Source organism: Myodes glareolus, chromosome 17, assembly GCF_982192425.1.
Source record: "Myodes glareolus chromosome 17, mMyoGla1.1, whole genome shotgun sequence".
NCBI classification, from domain to species: Eukaryota; Metazoa; Chordata; class Mammalia; order Rodentia; family Cricetidae; genus Myodes; species Myodes glareolus.
The window spans coordinates 61458452-61476977 of record NC_142042.1 but is presented as its reverse complement, the minus strand read 5'-3'; the positions used below and the strand labels follow the sequence as shown (position 1 = coordinate 61476977).

General features: G+C 46.1%; 1 protein-coding gene across 2 annotated transcripts; it reads left to right on the top strand.

Moving 5' to 3' along the window:
• The first annotated feature begins 431 nt into the window (after positions 1-431).
• Positions 432-17762, top strand: Anp32e (acidic nuclear phosphoprotein 32 family member E). Of its 2 annotated transcripts, none has more exons than XM_087897756.1 (7): positions 432-786; positions 4455-4604; positions 5729-5851; positions 7490-7655; positions 8628-8758; positions 16640-16694; positions 17403-17762. In XM_087897756.1, exons 1-7 carry the CDS (start codon positions 733-735, stop codon positions 17471-17473), a joined length of 750 nt encoding a protein of 249 aa, XP_087753882.1. In that variant the 5' UTR covers positions 432-732; the 3' UTR covers positions 17474-17762. The 2 variants fall into 2 exon arrangements, with proteins under 2 accessions (XP_087753882.1, XP_087753881.1); XM_087897755.1 differs by having other exon boundaries at positions 433-786; positions 8628-8794.
• Positions 17763-18526: the final 764 nt, after the last annotated feature.

Below are 18526 nucleotides of genomic sequence, written 5' to 3'. Positions count from 1 at the left end.
GGTGGGAGACGGGGAGGTGTCTCTAGCTCACACCGTAGCGGCACAGCCACAAGCTCTGGAGTGCGGTGTGTTGAGCGACGCCTTTTCCCTTCCCTTAACCCTGAAGCCAGAAAACCCCCAAACAAACAAACACAAACCCAACAGACACCCAAACCGTCCCACCACCGAGGGAAAGCGCGCCAATCACACAAAGAAAAGGAGGGGGCGACTGCGATTCAAAATCATTTCTCCGGGACGTACATCCTCCCGGGCCTATCGGAATTAACTGCGCGCTTGCTCAGAGCCAATAGGCGCGGAGTTTCTGCTCCAGGGCCCCCCCAAAGACAGACGGGCAGTCCTCTAACCCAATGGGGCCGCGCGACGCTGAAGACTCGGCCAATGCCGTCGGGAGGTGGGCGGAGTGTAGGCCAGGGGGTTGGCGGTGCCGTGTCATGGAGGCTCAGTCTCGCAGCAGCCATTGAAGGGGAAGGAACTGCGGGCGCGCGCGTGTCTCTGTGTGTGAATGTGTGTGCGTGCCCGTGTGTGCGCGCGCGGGTGTGTGGACTAGAAGGTGGGGGCAGCCGAGTTCGTCCCAAGTCGTCGGACTCCATTTGCTATTCCTTTCTTTCTCCCCCACACCCGGGTGGTAGTGGGCGTCCGTCTTGGTGTCTCTTTTCATTCATCTCCAGACCTTTAGAGGTTTTATAGGGTTGGGGGCAGTGGGGAGGGCGCGCGAGGGGAAAGAAGGAGGACATGGAGATGAAGAAGAAGATTAACCTGGAGTTGAAGAACAGAGCCCCGGAGGAGGTGAGATGACTCAGCCCCCATCTCCCCCTCCCGCCCTATGTCGTGAGGGGTGGGCTTCGGGGGTCCGGGTGGCTGCGCGGGGCGGGCTGGGAAACGCGCCCCCACTCGGGGTGGGGGCGGGGTGTTTATTTTAAGTTTTAAATCACCAGGCTCTTGTGCTTAAAATGGCGAAGGGCTTAAGTTTCTAGGGGCATTTTCGTGAGCGCGCGGGGGCTCAGCCCCTCGGCGTCCCCGCAGTCTGGCGGCCCGGCCTCGCGGGGGCGGGCGGCGTGGGCGCGACCCTCGGGCCTTTGCCACCTGCGAAGTTGGTGGAACTTTCCCGCGGTGCCGCCACTCGGCCGGCCGCGGCCCCGGGCGTGGGTCTCGGGCCGATCTGCACCCCGCTTTCCCTCCGGCGTTGCCCACTCGCGGGCGGCGGGATCCCGGGACCCGACGGCGCCGGCCGCGATCCTCGTGGCGCGCAGACCTCTACGCAAGTCCGTGGCTCGTGCGAGCCGCGCAGTGCTCCGTGCGGCCGTCGGGAGGGGGCTCCGAGTGGGGGCCCCGGGTGGCGTCGCCGCCGAGCCCCCGGTCGTCGGATTCCCTTGCGCTTCCTTCCCGCCAGGTTCACGGGCCTGAAGCTTGGGCCGCGGCGGGCGGTGACGGCGCCCGGGGCTCGCTGGTTCCCGGCAGCGTGAAGTCGAGGGACAAGGGAACCGCGCTACGGTGGTCCCATGACACCCGAGCAAAGGTGCCGGTCTGCCCGGCCTTCGCGGTTATCCGGCCGAGCCACCCGTGCCTGAGCCCTGTTCTTTTCAGTATCCCGTTTGCGGGTTGCTCCGACTTCAGCCGAAAGCGAGGTGGAGGAAACATTGTTGCTGTAAGGGTTATCTCTGGGCGAATAGAAGTTTTTTACAGCTCATTAGAAGATTCTAGAATAACTCAAAGTTGAAATGCTGTCATCAGCGGGACGTGGTGATTAATATCTGTAATTCTGTATATCTGTAATTCCCAGCCCTTGGAGGCCGAGGTACGAGGATGGCTGCAAGTGGGACTCTGTCAGACAAGGCAAACAAGCAGTTTCTCAGACGCTTTAGGGTACAAACATGGGCCTTTCCCCCACTCTCTCACCTCCCAATTGGGAGGATTGCTGCACGATGCTGTGGTGTAGTAATGGGTTTATATAGATAGTTTATTTTCATTTATGTTTTTGGCTTTTTAAGACAGGGCTTCTCCATGTAGCTCTGGCTGTCCTGAAACTTGTTCTGTAGACCAGGCTGGCCTCTAACTCAGAAGTACACCTGCCTCTGCCTCCTAAATGCTAGGATTAACCACCGTCCACTACATGGACAGTTTATAAAGCGTCCTGTTTATTTACTTTCTCCTTGAGAAAACTTGTAAACCGGGTTGTATTGTTTTAGAATCCAAATTAGCAAACAGGAGCCTCAAGGCAGTGAAGCTGCTTGTTTTAGTGAAAGAACTGGGTTTCGGAACCAGATTTACAAACCATCTTGCTGAGCTCTTAATCCCGGCATGTAATCCTGGCATTTGGGAGGCCGAGGCCGATGGGTCTCTTGAGTTTGAGGTTTACCGGATCTACAAAGCAAGTTCCTGGCCAGCCAGGACTAAATAGTGAGACACTATCTTAAAAACAAATGAACTGGGTGGTGGTTGTGTGGGTCCTTGGTTCCAGCACTCCTTTAATCTCAGAGCTCAGAGGCACAGGCAGGCAGATCTTTGAGTTCAAGGCCAGCCTGGTCTACAGATGTCCTGGACAGCCAGGGTTTTACACACACACACACACACACACACACACACAAAGACTTAAGAGTCAGGACATCCCACCATACATTAATGGTGTGACCTAATTAATGCTAGCCGTTTTTTATGTACCTTTGCTTCCTGGCCTCGAAACCAAAATAAGACAGACAGACAGACAGATAGATAATGGATAGATAGAGATGTCAAAGCTCCACTCAAGTAGAGAGGATGGCATTTGCTGCTCCTGATTTAAGTAAACACTTTTACTGGTGTCAGAGAATGGGGTCTGGGTTTAGATCTAGTGAGGCACATCATTGGTTTGGGTAATGTGACTCAGATCTGGGGCTGGAGTGATGGGCACTTGTTCTTGCCCGAGCTCACATGGTGGCTCTTCTGCCTTCGGAAGGCACTGGGTACACATGTGGTACACATGCCCAGGAAAAACACCTGTATACATCAGATGGAAATAAATAAATGAGCTGGCTGTTCTTTCTACAACTCAGATCTAATGAGAAATCCAGTTCTGGGCTGGAGAGATGGCTCAGGGATTAAGAGCACTGGCTGGTATTGGGGGACCAGATTTGAATTCCCAGAACCCACATGGCGGCTGTCCCAGGGATCCAGCGGCTATTTTCTAGCTTTCGTGGGTACTGCATGCCTAGGATGTACAAATAGATATTCATGCAGGCAAAAACAGCATGTGCATAAAACAAAGCAAACTAAACAAGGAAACTCAGCCCCCCTCTCTCCCAGAATGGGAAAGTCCATAGAACTGCTTGAGCATCAAAGGGAGAAAGGATATTTTGTCGAGAATACTGTTTTGTGTGATACCGTTTGCCTTCGGTTGACACCCCAAAGGTTTCTGACATTACTTCCTAAAGGGTAACAAAGTTGGAATTCCACTGGCATCTGTAGCCAAAGATACAGAGGCTTAACCTGAAAGTGTTAGACACTTCCTGCTGTAGCCAGGAGTCCGTCGCTGTGGAGGAGCAGGTCGGGGTGGTGAGGCCCTTGCTGACACACATTTCATCAGGCCCTTCTTCCGCTGGTTGTCCGCCCCAGTGATTCGGAGCGGGCACTGCACTTGTTAGACCAGGTTCAGTTGTGAAGGGCTGCCTACGGTGATAGCTAAAGCGTACAAAATTTTTTCTTAAAGATTTTTTATTTGTTATATATACAGCATGTATACCCACACACCAGAAGAGGGCACCAGATCTCATTACAGATGGTTGTGAGCCACCATGTGGTTGCTGGGAATTGAAGTCAGAACCTCCAGAAAAGCAGTCAATGCTCTTAATCTCTGAGCCATCTCTCCAGCCTCATATATCGTACAAGATTTATTCGTACATGTTAATTACATAGTATTCCCTACTTTTCATATATGTGCATATAGTGTGCTGTAATCACGGTCACTCCTTACCCTTCCTTGTCCCTCCACCTCCCGATCCCCTTCTTCCCAGCTAATCTCCAATGCCTTCAAATCTTTTTTTTTTTTTTAAGTGACTCAGTGAGTTGCATTCGGGTTGCTTACAGGAACATGGGTGAGGAGAAGATAATATGTAAGGGATTGATTGCTGTATTAAGCCTGATGCTGTGTTCCCAGGCTGGTTACAGACTCCAAGGCTCAAGTGGCCTTTCCCCCTTCTCTCCTAAGTAGCTGAGACTCCGGCTTCATGCCGTGCACCCGGTGTAGGGGCTGATGTGTCGGTTTGGTGGTCTGTTTTAAACAGGATCTTTCTCTGTTCTGTAGCTTTGGTTGTTATGGAACTCACTATGTAGACCCGGTTGGCTTGGAACTCACAGAGATCCGTCTGACTTGGCCTCCTCTGGAGTGCTGGGACTAAGATTTTAATATTCATGTGTTTAGAGTGCTCAGACACAGGTCTGTTGCTGTGCAAACTAATTATCAATTATGTTTCTTCTAACAGGTGACAGAGTTAGTCCTTGATAATTGCTTGTGTGTAAATGGGGAAATCGAAGGCCTCAATGACACCTTTAAAGAACTGGAGTTTCTTAGTATGGCCAACGTGGAATTGAGTTCCTTGGCCCGGCTTCCCAGCTTAAATAAACTTCGAAAGGTGAGTTGGGAGTAGTTCGAGGACACCATGGTTTTTATGCTGAGGTGTATATCAAGGTCTCGCTCAAGCAAAATGACTGTTTCACCTGCAATAAGAAATCTTTAAGTTTCTAGGGATAAGAGAAGGGAAGGAGCCTGGAGAGACGGCTCAGTGGTCAAGAGAACTGGCTGCTCTTCCAGAGGACCTGGGTTCACTTCCCAGTCACAGCTCTCTGTGACTCCAGTTCCCAGGTATCCAGCATCATCGCACAGACACGTGCAGGCAAAATACCAATGCACATAAAATAAAAATAAACAATGAAAAAGAAAACAAAAGAGCTGGGCAGTGGTGACACAGGCCTTTTATCTCAGCTCAGGAGGCAGTGGTGGGCAGATAACTGAGTTCAAGGCCAACCTGGTCTACAAAGTGAATTTCAGTACAATTAGGGATGCACAGAGAGATCGCCTCTAAAAACTGAGAGAGAAGAAAGAACAGGACTGTAAGAATTAGTTCCAGGGGCTGGAGAGATGGCTCAGTGGTTTAAAAGCATTGCCTGCTCTTCCAAAGGTCCTGAGTTCAATTCCCAGCAACCACATGGTGACTCACAACTATCTGTAATGGGGTCTGGTGCCCTCTTCTGGCCTGCAGGCATACACACAGACAGAATATTGTATCCATAATGAATAAATATAATAAATAAATATTTTTTTAAAAAAGAATTAGTTCTAGTATTGCTTTGAAATTAAAATTAGAATTTTTTTTTTCTCCCCAAGACAAGGTTTCTCTGTGTAGCTTTGAAATTTGTCCTGGAACTTGCTTTGTAGATCAGGCTGGCCTTGAGCTCAGAGAGATCCACCTCTGCCTTCTGAGTGCTGGGATTAAAAGCGTATGCCACCATCACCCAGCCAAATTAGAATTGTTTTATGACACAAAATTGGATTTAATATCTCCCGCTGCCACTTGCTGGAAAATCCGAGTTAACACACTGGAGCCACAGATGAGGTGTGCTGCACAGGGTTCTGATCTCTGGGTAGACGGGAACTGACGAGAGCAGAGAGAGTGACGAGGGGCTCTTCAAACTGATGTGCGCTTAAAGGTTCTCAGGATGCATCCTTCTGTGTTTTCTCTCCATGTGGAATATGTAGTTGGAACTTAGTGACAATATAATATCTGGAGGCTTGGAAGTCCTGGCAGAGAAATGTCCAAATCTTACCTACCTCAATCTGAGCGGAAACAAAATCAAAGATCTCAGTACAGTAGAAGCTCTGGTAAGTGAAATGATTGTCTCTGGACTTGATTTTGGGATTAATTTTAGGTTGATTTATCTGAGGTTTGTTCATACTCTATTTTATTGATCTCTATTTAGGTCTGGAGTTTTCTGAGATACTTCTTATGATTCAGATAGTTGTTCTTTTTCTTTCTTTCTTTTTTCCTTGTTTTTTCCCTGTGTAATAGCCCTGGTTGTCCTGGAACTAGCTCTTGTAGAACAGGCTGACTTTGAACTCACAGTGATCCACCTGCCTCTGCCTCCCAAATTAAGATAGCTGTTTTTCTTTAACTAAATTGCCCAGCTGGTCTTGGCTCTCAGCACTGAGGCACAGGAAGGGTGACCCCAAGTTGGAGCCTGGGCTGCAGGTGCAGACTTAGACTCATTCTTAAAGACAGAGACCTCAAGCTAGGCAGCGGTGGCGCTCACCTTTAAGCCTCTCTAGTTTAAGGCCAGTGTAGTAGAAGGAGCGGAGGGCTGTGTCCCGCCACCTGGCTCCCGGCTAGCTTTACCCAAAATAATTACATGGAATCTGTATTCTTTTAAACACTGCCTGGCCCATTATCTGTAGCTTCTTATTGGCTAACTCTTACATATTGATCTAACCCATTTCTAGTAATCTGTGTAGCACCACAAGGTGGTGGCTTACCCGGAAGATTCTAACCTGCGGCTGTCTCAGAGAGGAGAGTCATGGCGACTGCCTCATTGCCTTCTTCCTCCCAGCATTCTGTTCTGTTTACTCCACGTACCTAATTTTCTGTCCTATCAAAGGCCAAAGCAGTTTCTTTATTAACTAATAAAAGTAACACGTAGACAGATGACCTTCCTCCATCAGGCCAGCCTGGTTTAACAGCAAAACTCTGTCTCGAGATCCCGACTGTCCTTAGGTTTTTCAGAGTGTTGGGCTTGTTGTGGTGGTACCTGTCTGGAATCCCAGTCTTGGGATTTAGAAATAGAGAGCTCAGGACCAGTTTAGGCTGCAGAGTGAGACCTGTCTTTAGGTCTCAAAGTAAAATGGTGTGAGGTTAAACTATTGGAACCGAGTGTGGGTGCTGCTTAAGGTGACTGTCATGGTTGTGCCACTTGTTGCTCTTTGGAGAGGCGTGGTCTTCGTGGACCCAGTTGGCCTTCAGCTCTGGCCTCCTGCGGGCTGTGTACCACCGCGCTTGGCATGCTGCTGCCTCTTTCTGCACAGATTCTGTCAGCAAAAATGCCTTATAGACACGCTCAAGAAACCAAGCTGTAGGGGCTGGAGAGATGGCTCAGCGATTAAGAGCATTGCCTGCTCTTCCAAAGGTCCTGAGTTCAATTCCCAGCAACCACATGGTGGCTCACAACCGTCTGTAATGAGGTCTGGTGCCCTCTTCTGGCCTTCAGATATACACGCAGACAGACTATTGTATACATAATAAATAAATAAATATTTTAAAAAAAAAGAAACCAAGCTGTAAGAAAAGACGCTGGAGGCACGTGGTGACAGACCCCGAGAGCTGGCTGTGCTTGGTAGAATGACCCTTACAAAGCATTAAAAATGCAAGAAACATTCTTTAACTTCGTGTGTGTTTTTCAGATCTTTCATTAAAATTGAAGAACATAGTGTTTAAAATCTTGATTGTAACCTTTAACTTTACTTTTTCAGCAAAATCTTAAGAATTTGAAAAGTCTCGACTTGTTTAACTGTGAGATCACAAACCTGGAGGACTACCGAGAAAGCATTTTTGAGCTGTTGCAGCAGATCACCTACTTAGATGGCTTCGACCAGGAGGACAATGAGGCCCCGGACTCGGAAGAGGAGGACGAGGAGGGTAATGGTTTCTTCTTTTTCAGACATAACTCCAGCTATTCTGGAACTGTGTTGATCAGATTGGCCTCAAATTCAGAGGTCCACCTGCATCTGCTTGTTAGTGCTGGGATTAAAGGTGTGCACCACCTTGCTTGGCAACAAGCAAGCTTTGAAGTGGCTACAAAGTAAAACCAACTTCAATGCCATATAATGGATGAAAATCTACTTCAGTAATTACCTGGGTTAAGGAAGATGCTTGTCCTTTGTGGTGCTGGGGGTGGAGTCAATGACAGGTACATGCTGGACCGCGTCCCCAGTCCTAGAAAAGGTACTTCTCAGGTGATTAGTAACAGTGCTATGAAACAGAAGGTTTGGGGGTTTTGTTTGTTTTTTCCCTGATTTTTGTTTTGTTTTCAGACAGGGTTTCTCTGTGTTGCCCTGGCTGTCCTGGAACTCACTGTATAGACCAGGCTGTTCTTGAACTCAAGAGATCCACTTCTGCCTCCTGAGTACTGGGACTAAAGGCGTGTGCCCCCATTGCCTGGCCAGAATTTCTTTCTTTTTCTTTTTCTCTCTTTCTCTCTTTCTTTCTTTCTTTCTTTCTTTCTTTCTTTCTTTCTTTCTTTCTTTCTCTCTTTCTTTCTTTCTCTCTTTCTCTCTTTCAAGATTTATTTATTGTGTACACAATATTCAGCCTCCTTGTATGCCTGCAGGCCAGAAGAGGGCACCAGATCTCATTACAGATGGTTGTGAGCCACCATGTAGTTGCTGGGAATTGAACTCAGGACCTCCGAAAGATAAGCCAGTGCTCTTAACCTCTGAGCCATCTCTCCAGCCCCAGAATTTATTTCTTTAAAGAAGGAGTGGGAGCACCTTGAAATCCCCTCCCCCATTGGCTGACGGTGTTGATAATTGGGCAGAGTGGGGAGGGCCTGCATGCCAGGCAGAAGCTTTTGACCGGCCACTTGCTTATTTTTCCAAATGTCTCTTAAAGATGGAGATGAAGATGAGGAAGACGAGGAGGAGGATGAAGCTGGTCCTCCTGAAGGATATGAAGAGGAGGAGGAAGAGGAGGATGAAGATGAGGATGAAGCAGGTTCAGAAGTGGGAGAGGGAGAAGAGGAGGTGGGCCTCTCATACTTAATGAAAGAAGAAATTCAGGTGATTGGAAACTTGGTGTTTGCACTGACGATGGTTTGGGCACAGGCAGAGTGCTGTAGAGTGAGTGAGTCGTGAGTTGGTAAGATCTGTCCGTCTTCTCTCTCAGCTTCCTGCTGGGTGCTCCATAGTGTATGACAACCATGGACACTTGTTGGTTTTATTTTTGCTTTGTAGCTCAAGGACAGTTTTATTAAAAATTCCCAGGGTTGGAAAGCTGTAAGTCTCAGCAGCTGCCAGAGGATAGTGGACGGGAGAAGAAAACCAAACCAAACACCATGGTGTAAAAGCTGGTGCAGAGGTCAGACACATGTTGGACAAGCAGTCACGTGGCAGGGAAGGGGTCTTCAGAGAAGGAGTATGGAAACCCGAATTATCAGAAAAAGCTTATTTGTTCTGGCCAGCATCCAAAAAGAGAAAAGGCAAAGTTGCCTTTTCTGACTTGGACCTCAAAAAGGTGTAGGCTTAACTGAATCTCACGGTGGTTCTACAAGGACTCCATTGCTTGTTGCTTTTTATCTCCCAGGTGTTCCTCAAATTGATTCTGCCCTCAGTGGTATGGGGTGGTGGAAACATTTGTCAGTGTTTGAGTCTGTACCCTGGTTGACACGTGACAGACACTTCAGAGCCCGAGATGTCTTCCTGCAGAGCTTGGGACCCTGCATCTTACAGCTGCATTTCTCCTCCTCATCCTTTTTATTTTAAAGACCAGGTTTCTGTGTGTATGTGTCCCTGGCTGTCCTGGAGCTTGGCCTCAGTGACATCTCAGTGCCCCTTATATTATGCGTACATGGGCCTTCTTGAGTGCTGTAATGTCCCGGCTGCCACCAAAGCATGCCTCATTAGCTGTGGTTTTTCTTTAGGTAATGATGGTTATGTAGACAATATCTGGTGAATGGTTCTTATTTTTTTCCTGGTACTATTTTTTTAAAATTATTTGTTTATTTATTATATATACAATATTCTGTCTGCGGGTATGCCTGCAGGCCAGAAGAGGGCACCAGACCTCATTACAAATGGTTGTGAGCCACCATGTGGTTGCCAGGAATTGAACTCAGGACTAAGAGTTAAACTAAGAGTTAAGAGCAGGTAATGCTCTTAACCTCTGAGCCATCTCTCCAACCCTCCTGATACTATTTTTAAATTTGAAATGAATGTACAAAAACGAGGCCTTATACTTGTTTGGGGCTTTGGTAGTCAGAAAATACACGGGCATGAAGAATGAAACTTGTTTAAGCATCTTAATTTATAGGGAGCCTTTGTGGTTTACACCAGCAGAGGATAGCCTGGCTGTTTCTCATGTTTGCTTATTTGGTAAAATAAGAGTCTCCTGGTTTCGTTTTATTTGCATTTGGCCTTGTATTTTCTCTGTCAGTAATAGATATACTCTTAAGTGTAAGTAGGAAGTACTTTAAAAGTTATCTTTCGAGCCGGAGGGTGGTGGCGCAGGGATTTAATCCCACCCAGCACTTGGAAGGCAGAGGCAGGTGAATTTCTGTGAGTTTGAGGCCAGCCTGGTCTACAGAGCAAGTTCCAAGACAGCCAAAGATACACAAAGATGTTTCAAAAGACAAAAAAAAAAAAAAAAAGTACATTTTGAAGTGTGTGGTGGGTGTAACATGAGGGGCCGACTTGTTGGGGTTTCTGTCCCGCCCGGCACCTCAACAAGTCGGCAAGTCCCAAAGAAAATCACACACAGGACTCCATAAGATTATAAACTGATTGGCCCATTAGGTCAGGCTTCTTATTAGTCCTTGTAACTTATATTAATCCATTATCATTATCTATGTTAGCCATAATGGCTCAGTACCTTTTCCAGCAGGGGCAGCTTACATGTTGCTTCTTCAGTGATCTGCGCAGGAGTGGCAGAGGAACCTCCCTGCTTCCCAGAATTCTCCTGTTCTCATTGCATCACCTCTACTTCCTGTCTGGTTTTCCGCCTATACTGCCTGCCTGGCCAGTCAGCGTTTTATTAAAATATGATTGACAGAATACAGACAATTCTCCCGCATCAGTTGGGTATATTTTTATTCTGCACCCCAGGCTGGCCTTAGAACCATGCTGCCGCTGAAATGGTTGCCGTCCCCTTAGTGCTGAGTGCTGGGATCGCACAGACATTTACTCCTGCCTTAAAAGTTACTTTCAGCCAACTGTGGGATGACTTACACTGAATGCTGGGGAATATTAACTCAAAATGATATAGCCAAACATAGATTAGAAATCTCTGAAACAGGGGCTGGAGAGATGGCTCAGAGGTTAAGAGCACTGCCTGCTCTTCCAAAGGTCCTGAGTTCAATTCTCAGCAACCACATGGTGGCTCACAACCATCTGTGATGGGGTCTGGTGCCCTTTTTGGCCTGCAGGCATACACACAGACAGAATATTTTATACATAATAAATAAACAAATAAATATTTTTTAAAAAAGAAATCTCTGAAATATACATAGCATTGAGTTAGTGCAAGGCCAGGAAGCATTTTCATTCTGGATGGGACTGTTTAGGGGTTCAAAAATGAAGTTTTGGCTTAGCTAGGTGTGGGGTAGCTCATGACCATCACTCTGGGAGGGTGAGGCAGCAGGACTGTAGGAGTTTAATGATATCATAGGCTACCTAGTGTACCCCAGGATAGCCTAGGCTACAGAGAAACCTTGTCTCAGAACAAACAAGCCCAGAGTTCTTGTTTTTAGGATCTCAGCGCTGGTGTGCACCAGAGGCCACTGATACTCAAAATAAATGAGAAGGAAATGGCATATTTGATTATGCATTGTGTTTTTCCTTTAAAAAGTATTTTTATTATTTATGAGTATTTTGCGTGCATGTTTGTCTGTGTACCACCTGTGTGAATGGTGACCACAGAGTCCAAAGAGGGCGTGGGATTCCTTGGAGCTGGAATTACAGGTATTTGTGAGCCACAATGTAAGTGCTAGGAGTAGCACCCAGGTCCTCCTTCCAGGTGGTTATTTTTGCCTTTTAAGATGGGGTCTTACGATGTAACTTAGACTGCCTTTGAACTAACGGTCATCCTGCCTAAGCTTTGTGAGGGCTGGGATTGTGGGCTTGTCCATTACACCTGGCACATTGCATTGCATCTTTATTTGTTTATGTTCGTTAGCTTGTTTTTGAGGCAGGGCTTTTCTGCGTGGTCCTGGAACTCAGAGATCCTCCGGCCTCTGCCTCCCGAGCCCTGTCCTGACCACAACTGGGTTTATGTGGTGCCAGGAATCTAACAAAGGCTTCTTGCATGCTAGGCAAGCATCGTCCCAATCGAGTTACAGTCCCTAGACCCTGATTAGCTGTTTTTTATTTGAGCCTTATATTTCTTCCCATTTTGGCTGTTCTTCAGAGGAAAGGGATTAATATGTATAAAGGACTTTTTGTTCTTTAGGAATATTGGGGTGTATGTCATACTGTTCATACGTAGGTCAGGAAACAGTTCCCACTAACAGGGCAAAGGTCATCACAGCAGTGAGTGACTTTCTGCTAAATGCTGAAACTTTATTGAGATATCAAAGGATGACTTTTAAAATGCCTTAAAACTTTCAGACTGAAAAAACAAAAGCAAAAAACAAACAAAACAGCAGCAACAACAAAACATCTGACTGAGTAAATTTTGTTTAAACAAATTCAGATAGACAGTGCTTCATATCTGTGCTTTCCTAAAACATCAATATGTGTGACTAGTCTGTCAAGTGTTTTTTTAAAATTACAGATGACTATTATTTTTGCATCTTTAAGATATTTAAATGCCTCCTCCACTTCCTTTCCTCTTTCCCTTTTCTGTCCTCACTCTTCCTCTCCCTCCCCTCCCTTTTCTTGTCCCTTCTACCCCTTCCCACTTCCTTTTTTGTGTCTTTTTCTCCTGCTCTTCCTTTCCCCTCCTTTCGCTTCCTGTCCCTCTCCATACTTTCTTCCCCTTTTCCTTTCCTTTAGTTTAAGAGAACAGAGTCCCTGGTTTTTCTTAAGGTCCGTTTCGTGGAATTTCCTGCCCCATCTGTCCCTTTGGTGCCGTAGGAGACTGGTTCCCTGGGAGGTGATGCTGTGCACTGTTTCAGCTGACAGTTTGAAGACGAGGTCTGGGAACCCAGAACTCAGGAAATGAAATCAGGCTCATTCTCTGCTGGGTTGTGAGGCGTAAACCAGTCTAGGGTGCGGGAACCCCGTCTCACTGCCTTTTCTGTCTTCAGTTTTGTTTGTTTGTTTGTTTGACTTTTCAAGACAGGGTTTCTCTGTGTAGCAGCCCTAATTGTCCTGGAACTCTCCCTGTAGACCAAGCTGAGTTCCTTCGCTTCTGCTGGAGTTAAAGGCGTGTGCCACTACTGCCTTGACTATTGATTTGGTTTTGTTTTTTTTTTGGTTTGTTTGTTTGTTTGTATGTTTTTTGTTTTTTAAATATTTATTTACTTATTATGTATATAATATTCTGTCTGCGTGTATGCCTGCAGGCCAGAAGAGGGCACCAGACCTCATTACAGATGGTTGTGAGCCATCATGTGGTTGCTGGGAATTGAACTCAGGACCTTTGGAAGAGCAGGCAATGCTTTTAACCACTGAGCCATCTCTCCAGCCCCTATTGATTTGTTTTTAATTTTTTTTTCTTTTATGTATTATGTACAGTGTTCTGCCTGCATGTATGCCTGCTGGCCAGAAGGGGGCACCAGATCTCATTACAGATGGTTGTGAGCCACCATGTGGTTGCTGGGAATTGAACTCAGAACCTCTGGAGGAACAGCCAGTGCTCTTAACTTTAAGCCATCTCTTCAGCCCCTCTTTTTTTTTTTTTTTAAAGTGTGTGTATGTGTGTTGTATGCATGTTTCTGTTTTTGTGAGTGTTCACAGGTGTGTGGGCTATGACATGCATGCAGAGGTCACAGGACAACTTCCGTTATCCATCCTCAGCTTCCGTCTGAGTCTCTGTTTACTCCTATGTTTGCACTCCTGTGTTTGCCATGCTTGCTGACCCACACACTGAGGGGGGTTCTCTCTGCCATCTCTCATCTCTCCAGTAGGAAAACCAGGGACTACAGATGGACGCTACTGTAACCAGCTTTATGTGGGTCCGGGAATCTAATCTCTGCTCCTGGTTGGATTTGTTTTTTGTTTTTGTTTGCTTGTTTGTTTTTTTAAGATGGGTTTTCTCTCTCTGTAACCCTGGGTGTCCTAGAATTCATTAGGTAGACTGGACTGTCCTTGAACTCACCTCTGAGATGAATTCAAGGCCTACCTCTGCCTCCCACGCACTGGGGCTAAAGATGTGCCACTATACCCAGCCTTTCAGCACTTTTAAGTACTAAACATTCACTGCTTACATTTTGTGCTGAACTTGGAACTTAGCAAGACTGGCTGGCCAGCAGGCCCCGGCGGGATCTGACTGCTTATGCTTCCCCTGTGCCATGAGTGTAGGCATTCACCATTATGTCACCTTTTATGTGGCACTCGGGAGTCTGAGCTCAGGTCTTCATAGTGTGCTGCCGTCTCCCCAGCCCATCCCCTCAGATGGGTTTGAGATAGTCTAGCTCTGTAGCCCAGGCTGGCCTTGAACTTACAGTCATCCTACCTACAGAGCTGCGTGTATGCACCACCACACATTGCTCTGCTGTGTAGAATATAATATATTGTATATAATGTAATACATACCTGAGGAGCAGTAAGCTTGTGTAGTCGCAAGATGGAGAGAGACTCAGCTGGTTGTTTTTTTAGATATTTAGTAATACCAAATCTGTCTGGTGCTTAGATATTTGTAGCATAGCTAAGATCACAGCAGTAAGTGCAGAAGGCTCCAAGCAGTCAAAATATAAGTAATGAAAGTCTCCGAGCCTGTTTGTGTCGGGGAGTGTTCATTCAGTGCTGAAATTGAACGTTGTGTCTTGCATGATCACGTCTGATGCTCTGTTGTGAGTCTATGGCAGCATAAAATTAAAAGAGTGACTGACAGTAGAAGAGAGGGTGTAAAAACTAGAAAAAGAGAACTCAGTTGGAGGCCAGAGTTATTTTAAAAAGCAGAGAATGGGCCAGTGATGACTTCACTGGTAAAGGCACTTGCTATGCAGGCCTGGGGCCTGAGTTCAATCCCTGGAACCTACGGAGAGGTGGAAGGAGAGGACTGACTCCCGAGTTGTCTGCTCGCCTCCACACATGTTCCATGGCACAGTAGTATGTACACACAACAATAATACATGTTTTAGATAGGAGAAAACCATCTTACATATATTAAGCCTGAGGAAATTAGCATATACTAATGGTTAGAATGTTCATGGTCAGACATAGTCTTTTATTTTTAAAAAAAAAAAAAAACAGATATTGGGCTGGAGGAATGGCTCAGTGATTAAGAGCACTGGCTGTTCTTCCAGAGGACCTGAGTTCAATTTCCAGGAACCACATGGTGGCTCACAGCTGTCTGTAACTCCAGTTCCAGGGGATCTGACACCCTCACACCAATGCACATAAAATAAAAGTAAATAAAATTTTAAAAAGATCAAGGGGCCGGGCAGATGACTCAGTTGGTAAAGTGGGTACCTTAACAGTATAAGGACCTAAATTTGTTTTTTTTTTTTTCTTTTCTTTTTTCTTTTCTTTTCTTTATTGAGACAAGGTTTCTCTGTAGCTTTGGTGCCTGTCCTGGAGCTAGCTCTTGTAGACCAGGCTGGCCTTGATCTCACAGAGATCCACCTGCCTCTGCCTCCCAAGTGCTGGGATTAAAGGCGTGCGCTACCACCGCCTGGCTGGAATAGTATTTCTAAAACCAAAATAAAACTGCATGGTGGCATGTGATTATAATCCTAGCCTAGGAGAACTGGAGAGGTGAATCTCTGAGCCAGTACAGGCTACGTGGTGGCAGGTTTAGTTCAATAAGGGGCCCCATATCAGATTGTAAGTGTTAGGAACAATACCAGGGCTATCCTTTAGACTCATAATGCCTATGTGCATACATATGAACCCACACATATGTGATCATGTACATGCAAGCATGAATGCATAACACAGGATGATTACAATGGTCATGTTACCAACCATGTCAGGCTGACCTTGAACTTGCTCTTCCTGCCTCTGCCTCAAGGCATGCACCATTGTGTCTGGTGTTATACCGTGTCTTTATTATACTTGTAGTTTGACTGAAGGTGCAGGCGAGGTCACCTGGCATTTTCTACATTTTGTTGATGCTCAAATTTTCAGAGTTTTGGAACATTTTGGATTTCAGATTTTTGGTTCATTTTGCTTTTTATTAATTGGAAAACAGGTCTAGTGAAATACATTTATTTACTTACCGTATGATGGTATTTGGTGTTGGGGTTCATATCATCTATGTCTCAGTCTGTAAAGTAGAGTACCTTATTTTTAAAATCGTCAAGACCTGCTTCTGTTATGGTGGGCAGACATGGCTGTTTAAAAGTAAGCTGTCCAAAGTGATATGTGCTGCAATCCCCATTCCTGAGAGGCAGAACCAGTACTGGAATGTGTACCACGCATCGAGAATTAGAGGTTAGCCTGGGCTACATCCTGAGACCTTGTCTCAAGCAAACAAGTAGTTAAAAATATACAAAACTCAGATGCATCTCCCACACTTGTGCTGTTACGTTTGAGCGCTCACTAGCACATGTGCGGTCCTTCACAGCACAACACAGAGAACATTTGTGTTGCTGGAGAAAGTTTTCGCGAACGGTGTTAGTCTAAAGCGTAGCCTATGTTTTTAAAAATGTAGATGCTTAGTTATGTTCAAAAGCAAAGCTGGCAGAAACTGTCCTTTCCAGAACACAGTGAACTATAATTTCTTTGCTCTTGTTGGGATATGTTAAACAGTAAATGCCCAAGTCATGGTTCATTTCTTCTCACACTGAATTTTTGAATTTGAAGGATGAAGAAGATGATGACGATTATGTTGATGAAGGGGAGGAAGAGGAAGAAGAGGGTAAGCTGCTTCGGTCTTAAGCAATTCTGAATCTAAAGATAACACGTGGGGTGGGTTGTTGAGGACCGAGTCTTCATGGGATCGCTCCCGGTCCCTTTGGTTTTGTTATCATAATGTGCCTTGAGAAGTAGAGAAGTGTTTGAAAAAAACTTTAATTTCAGTAAAACAAAACAAAAAGCCAGCTTGTTACTTGTACTTAAGAAATGGAAATAAAAGCTAGGCACAGTGACAGAGGCCTTAGTCCCAGCACGTGGGAAGCAGAGGCAGGTGGATCTCAGTTTCAGGACAACCTGGTCTACAGAGGGAGTAGCCCTCTGTAGGGCTACTACAGCCGAGGATACACAAAGAAACAAAAACAAAAGCTTTGTTCACTTTATTGCACTTTGGAATCTCATTTTGCAGAGCCTGGTACCTCAGTCCAGAGAGGAATGGCTGACCCCAGAGGCCCTTTAGTTTCTTCTTTCCCCAGCCCTTAGATGGGTGTTTACATGAGGCACACTGATGCCAAGCACTTAGAATCCTCACCTGCGGTTGTCCATGAGGTTTGCCAGGTTCTCTCAAGTTCGCTTAGACTCTGAAATTGGACGACGTTTTAGAGTGAAACAATCGAGAATTTTCTCTTGCCATTTATTTTTTTACTGAGATTGAAAGCTTTGTAACTTAACAAAAATTCCTTTGTTGAGATGACCCTATGTACTTCCGTTGTAGAAGAAGAGGGTGTGCGGGGAGAGAAGAGGAAGCGAGACGCTGAGGATGAGGGAGAGGAGGACGATGAGTAGCCCTCCCGGCTGAGGCTCCTGGCGCAGCAGAGCAGCCGCGTCTCCGTTTCTTCGTGTGTGATAGCTGTCCCTAGGTGATGTGCAGCTTTTATAGGAACGTGTGGTTTTACTATCTGGCCTTACCATTCCGACTGAGATCTGCTCGTCTGTTAATCATAACGTATGTAGAAAAAAATTTCATCTTCCCGTTGTGAAATTCTCTAGCACTGTGTTTAGATTCTGGATTTTTATAATTCATGCTTAATGTATTAGACATTTTTAGCTCATAATTAAAACATGGTTGCTTTTACACAGGTGTAGTTCGGTGCATTTCATTCATAATGTTTTAAAGTTATTTATAAATTAACAGAATACACTCAGCTGTAATATGAAATGGCAAGTCTCTTGAGTGATAAAGCTGATTGGTTTTTTTTTAAGAGATGAATCAGAAATCAATAGCTTGAAGGCAGTTTTGGGGGCCGGGTGGTGTGTGAGAGCTTTCCTGTCACAGTTTTGGGGGCCGGGTGGTGTGAGAGCTTTCCTGTCACAGTTTTGGGGGCCGGGTGGTGTGAGAGCTTTCCTGTCACAGTTTTGGGGGCCGGGTGGTGTGAGAGCTTTCCTGTCACAGTTTTGGGGGCCGGGTGGTGTGAGAGCTTTCCTGACACAGTTTGGGAAGTAGACGCAGAGTGAGAGGGTTCTCTTCAGCACCGTGGCTGTGGATACAGTTAAGGCTCTTACTGTTACGGAGAGCCCTGCTGTGGGTGCTGCTGTGCCAGCAGGTTGCTGGTTCAGGTGTGCGCTGTCTCCAGCTGCTGTCTACCCTTACCCTCCATTGCTTCATTCCTCTTCATATCCAAAAGAAAGTTGGCAAAGTTGTGGACACCCAGGAAAGTGTCAGCCATCTGTCTGGTTTCAGACATGTGGCATGGAAGAGATGCCATATTAGTTGATGCAGTGCTGAGCACTAGGTGTGTGAGGAGACAGGCTTTGCTTACTGTTGAAAACACACGAGGCCGTGTCGGGCTAAAGCATTCTCCTTTCTCAGAGGCCAGACCTGCTGATAACTAATAATGC

Coding starts and splice junctions, on each gene's coding strand:
- Anp32e (XM_087897755.1), top strand. CDS start 733: ATGGAGATGAAGAAGAAGATTAACCTGGAGTTGAAGAACAGAGCCCCG. Junction 5,852..7,489: donor TCAGTACAGTAGAAGCTCTG/GTAAGTGAAATG, acceptor TTACTTTTTCAG/CAAAATCTTAAGAATTTGAA. Junction 16,695..17,402: donor GGAGGAAGAGGAAGAAGAGG/GTAAGCTGCTTC, acceptor CTTCCGTTGTAG/AAGAAGAGGGTGTGCGGGGA.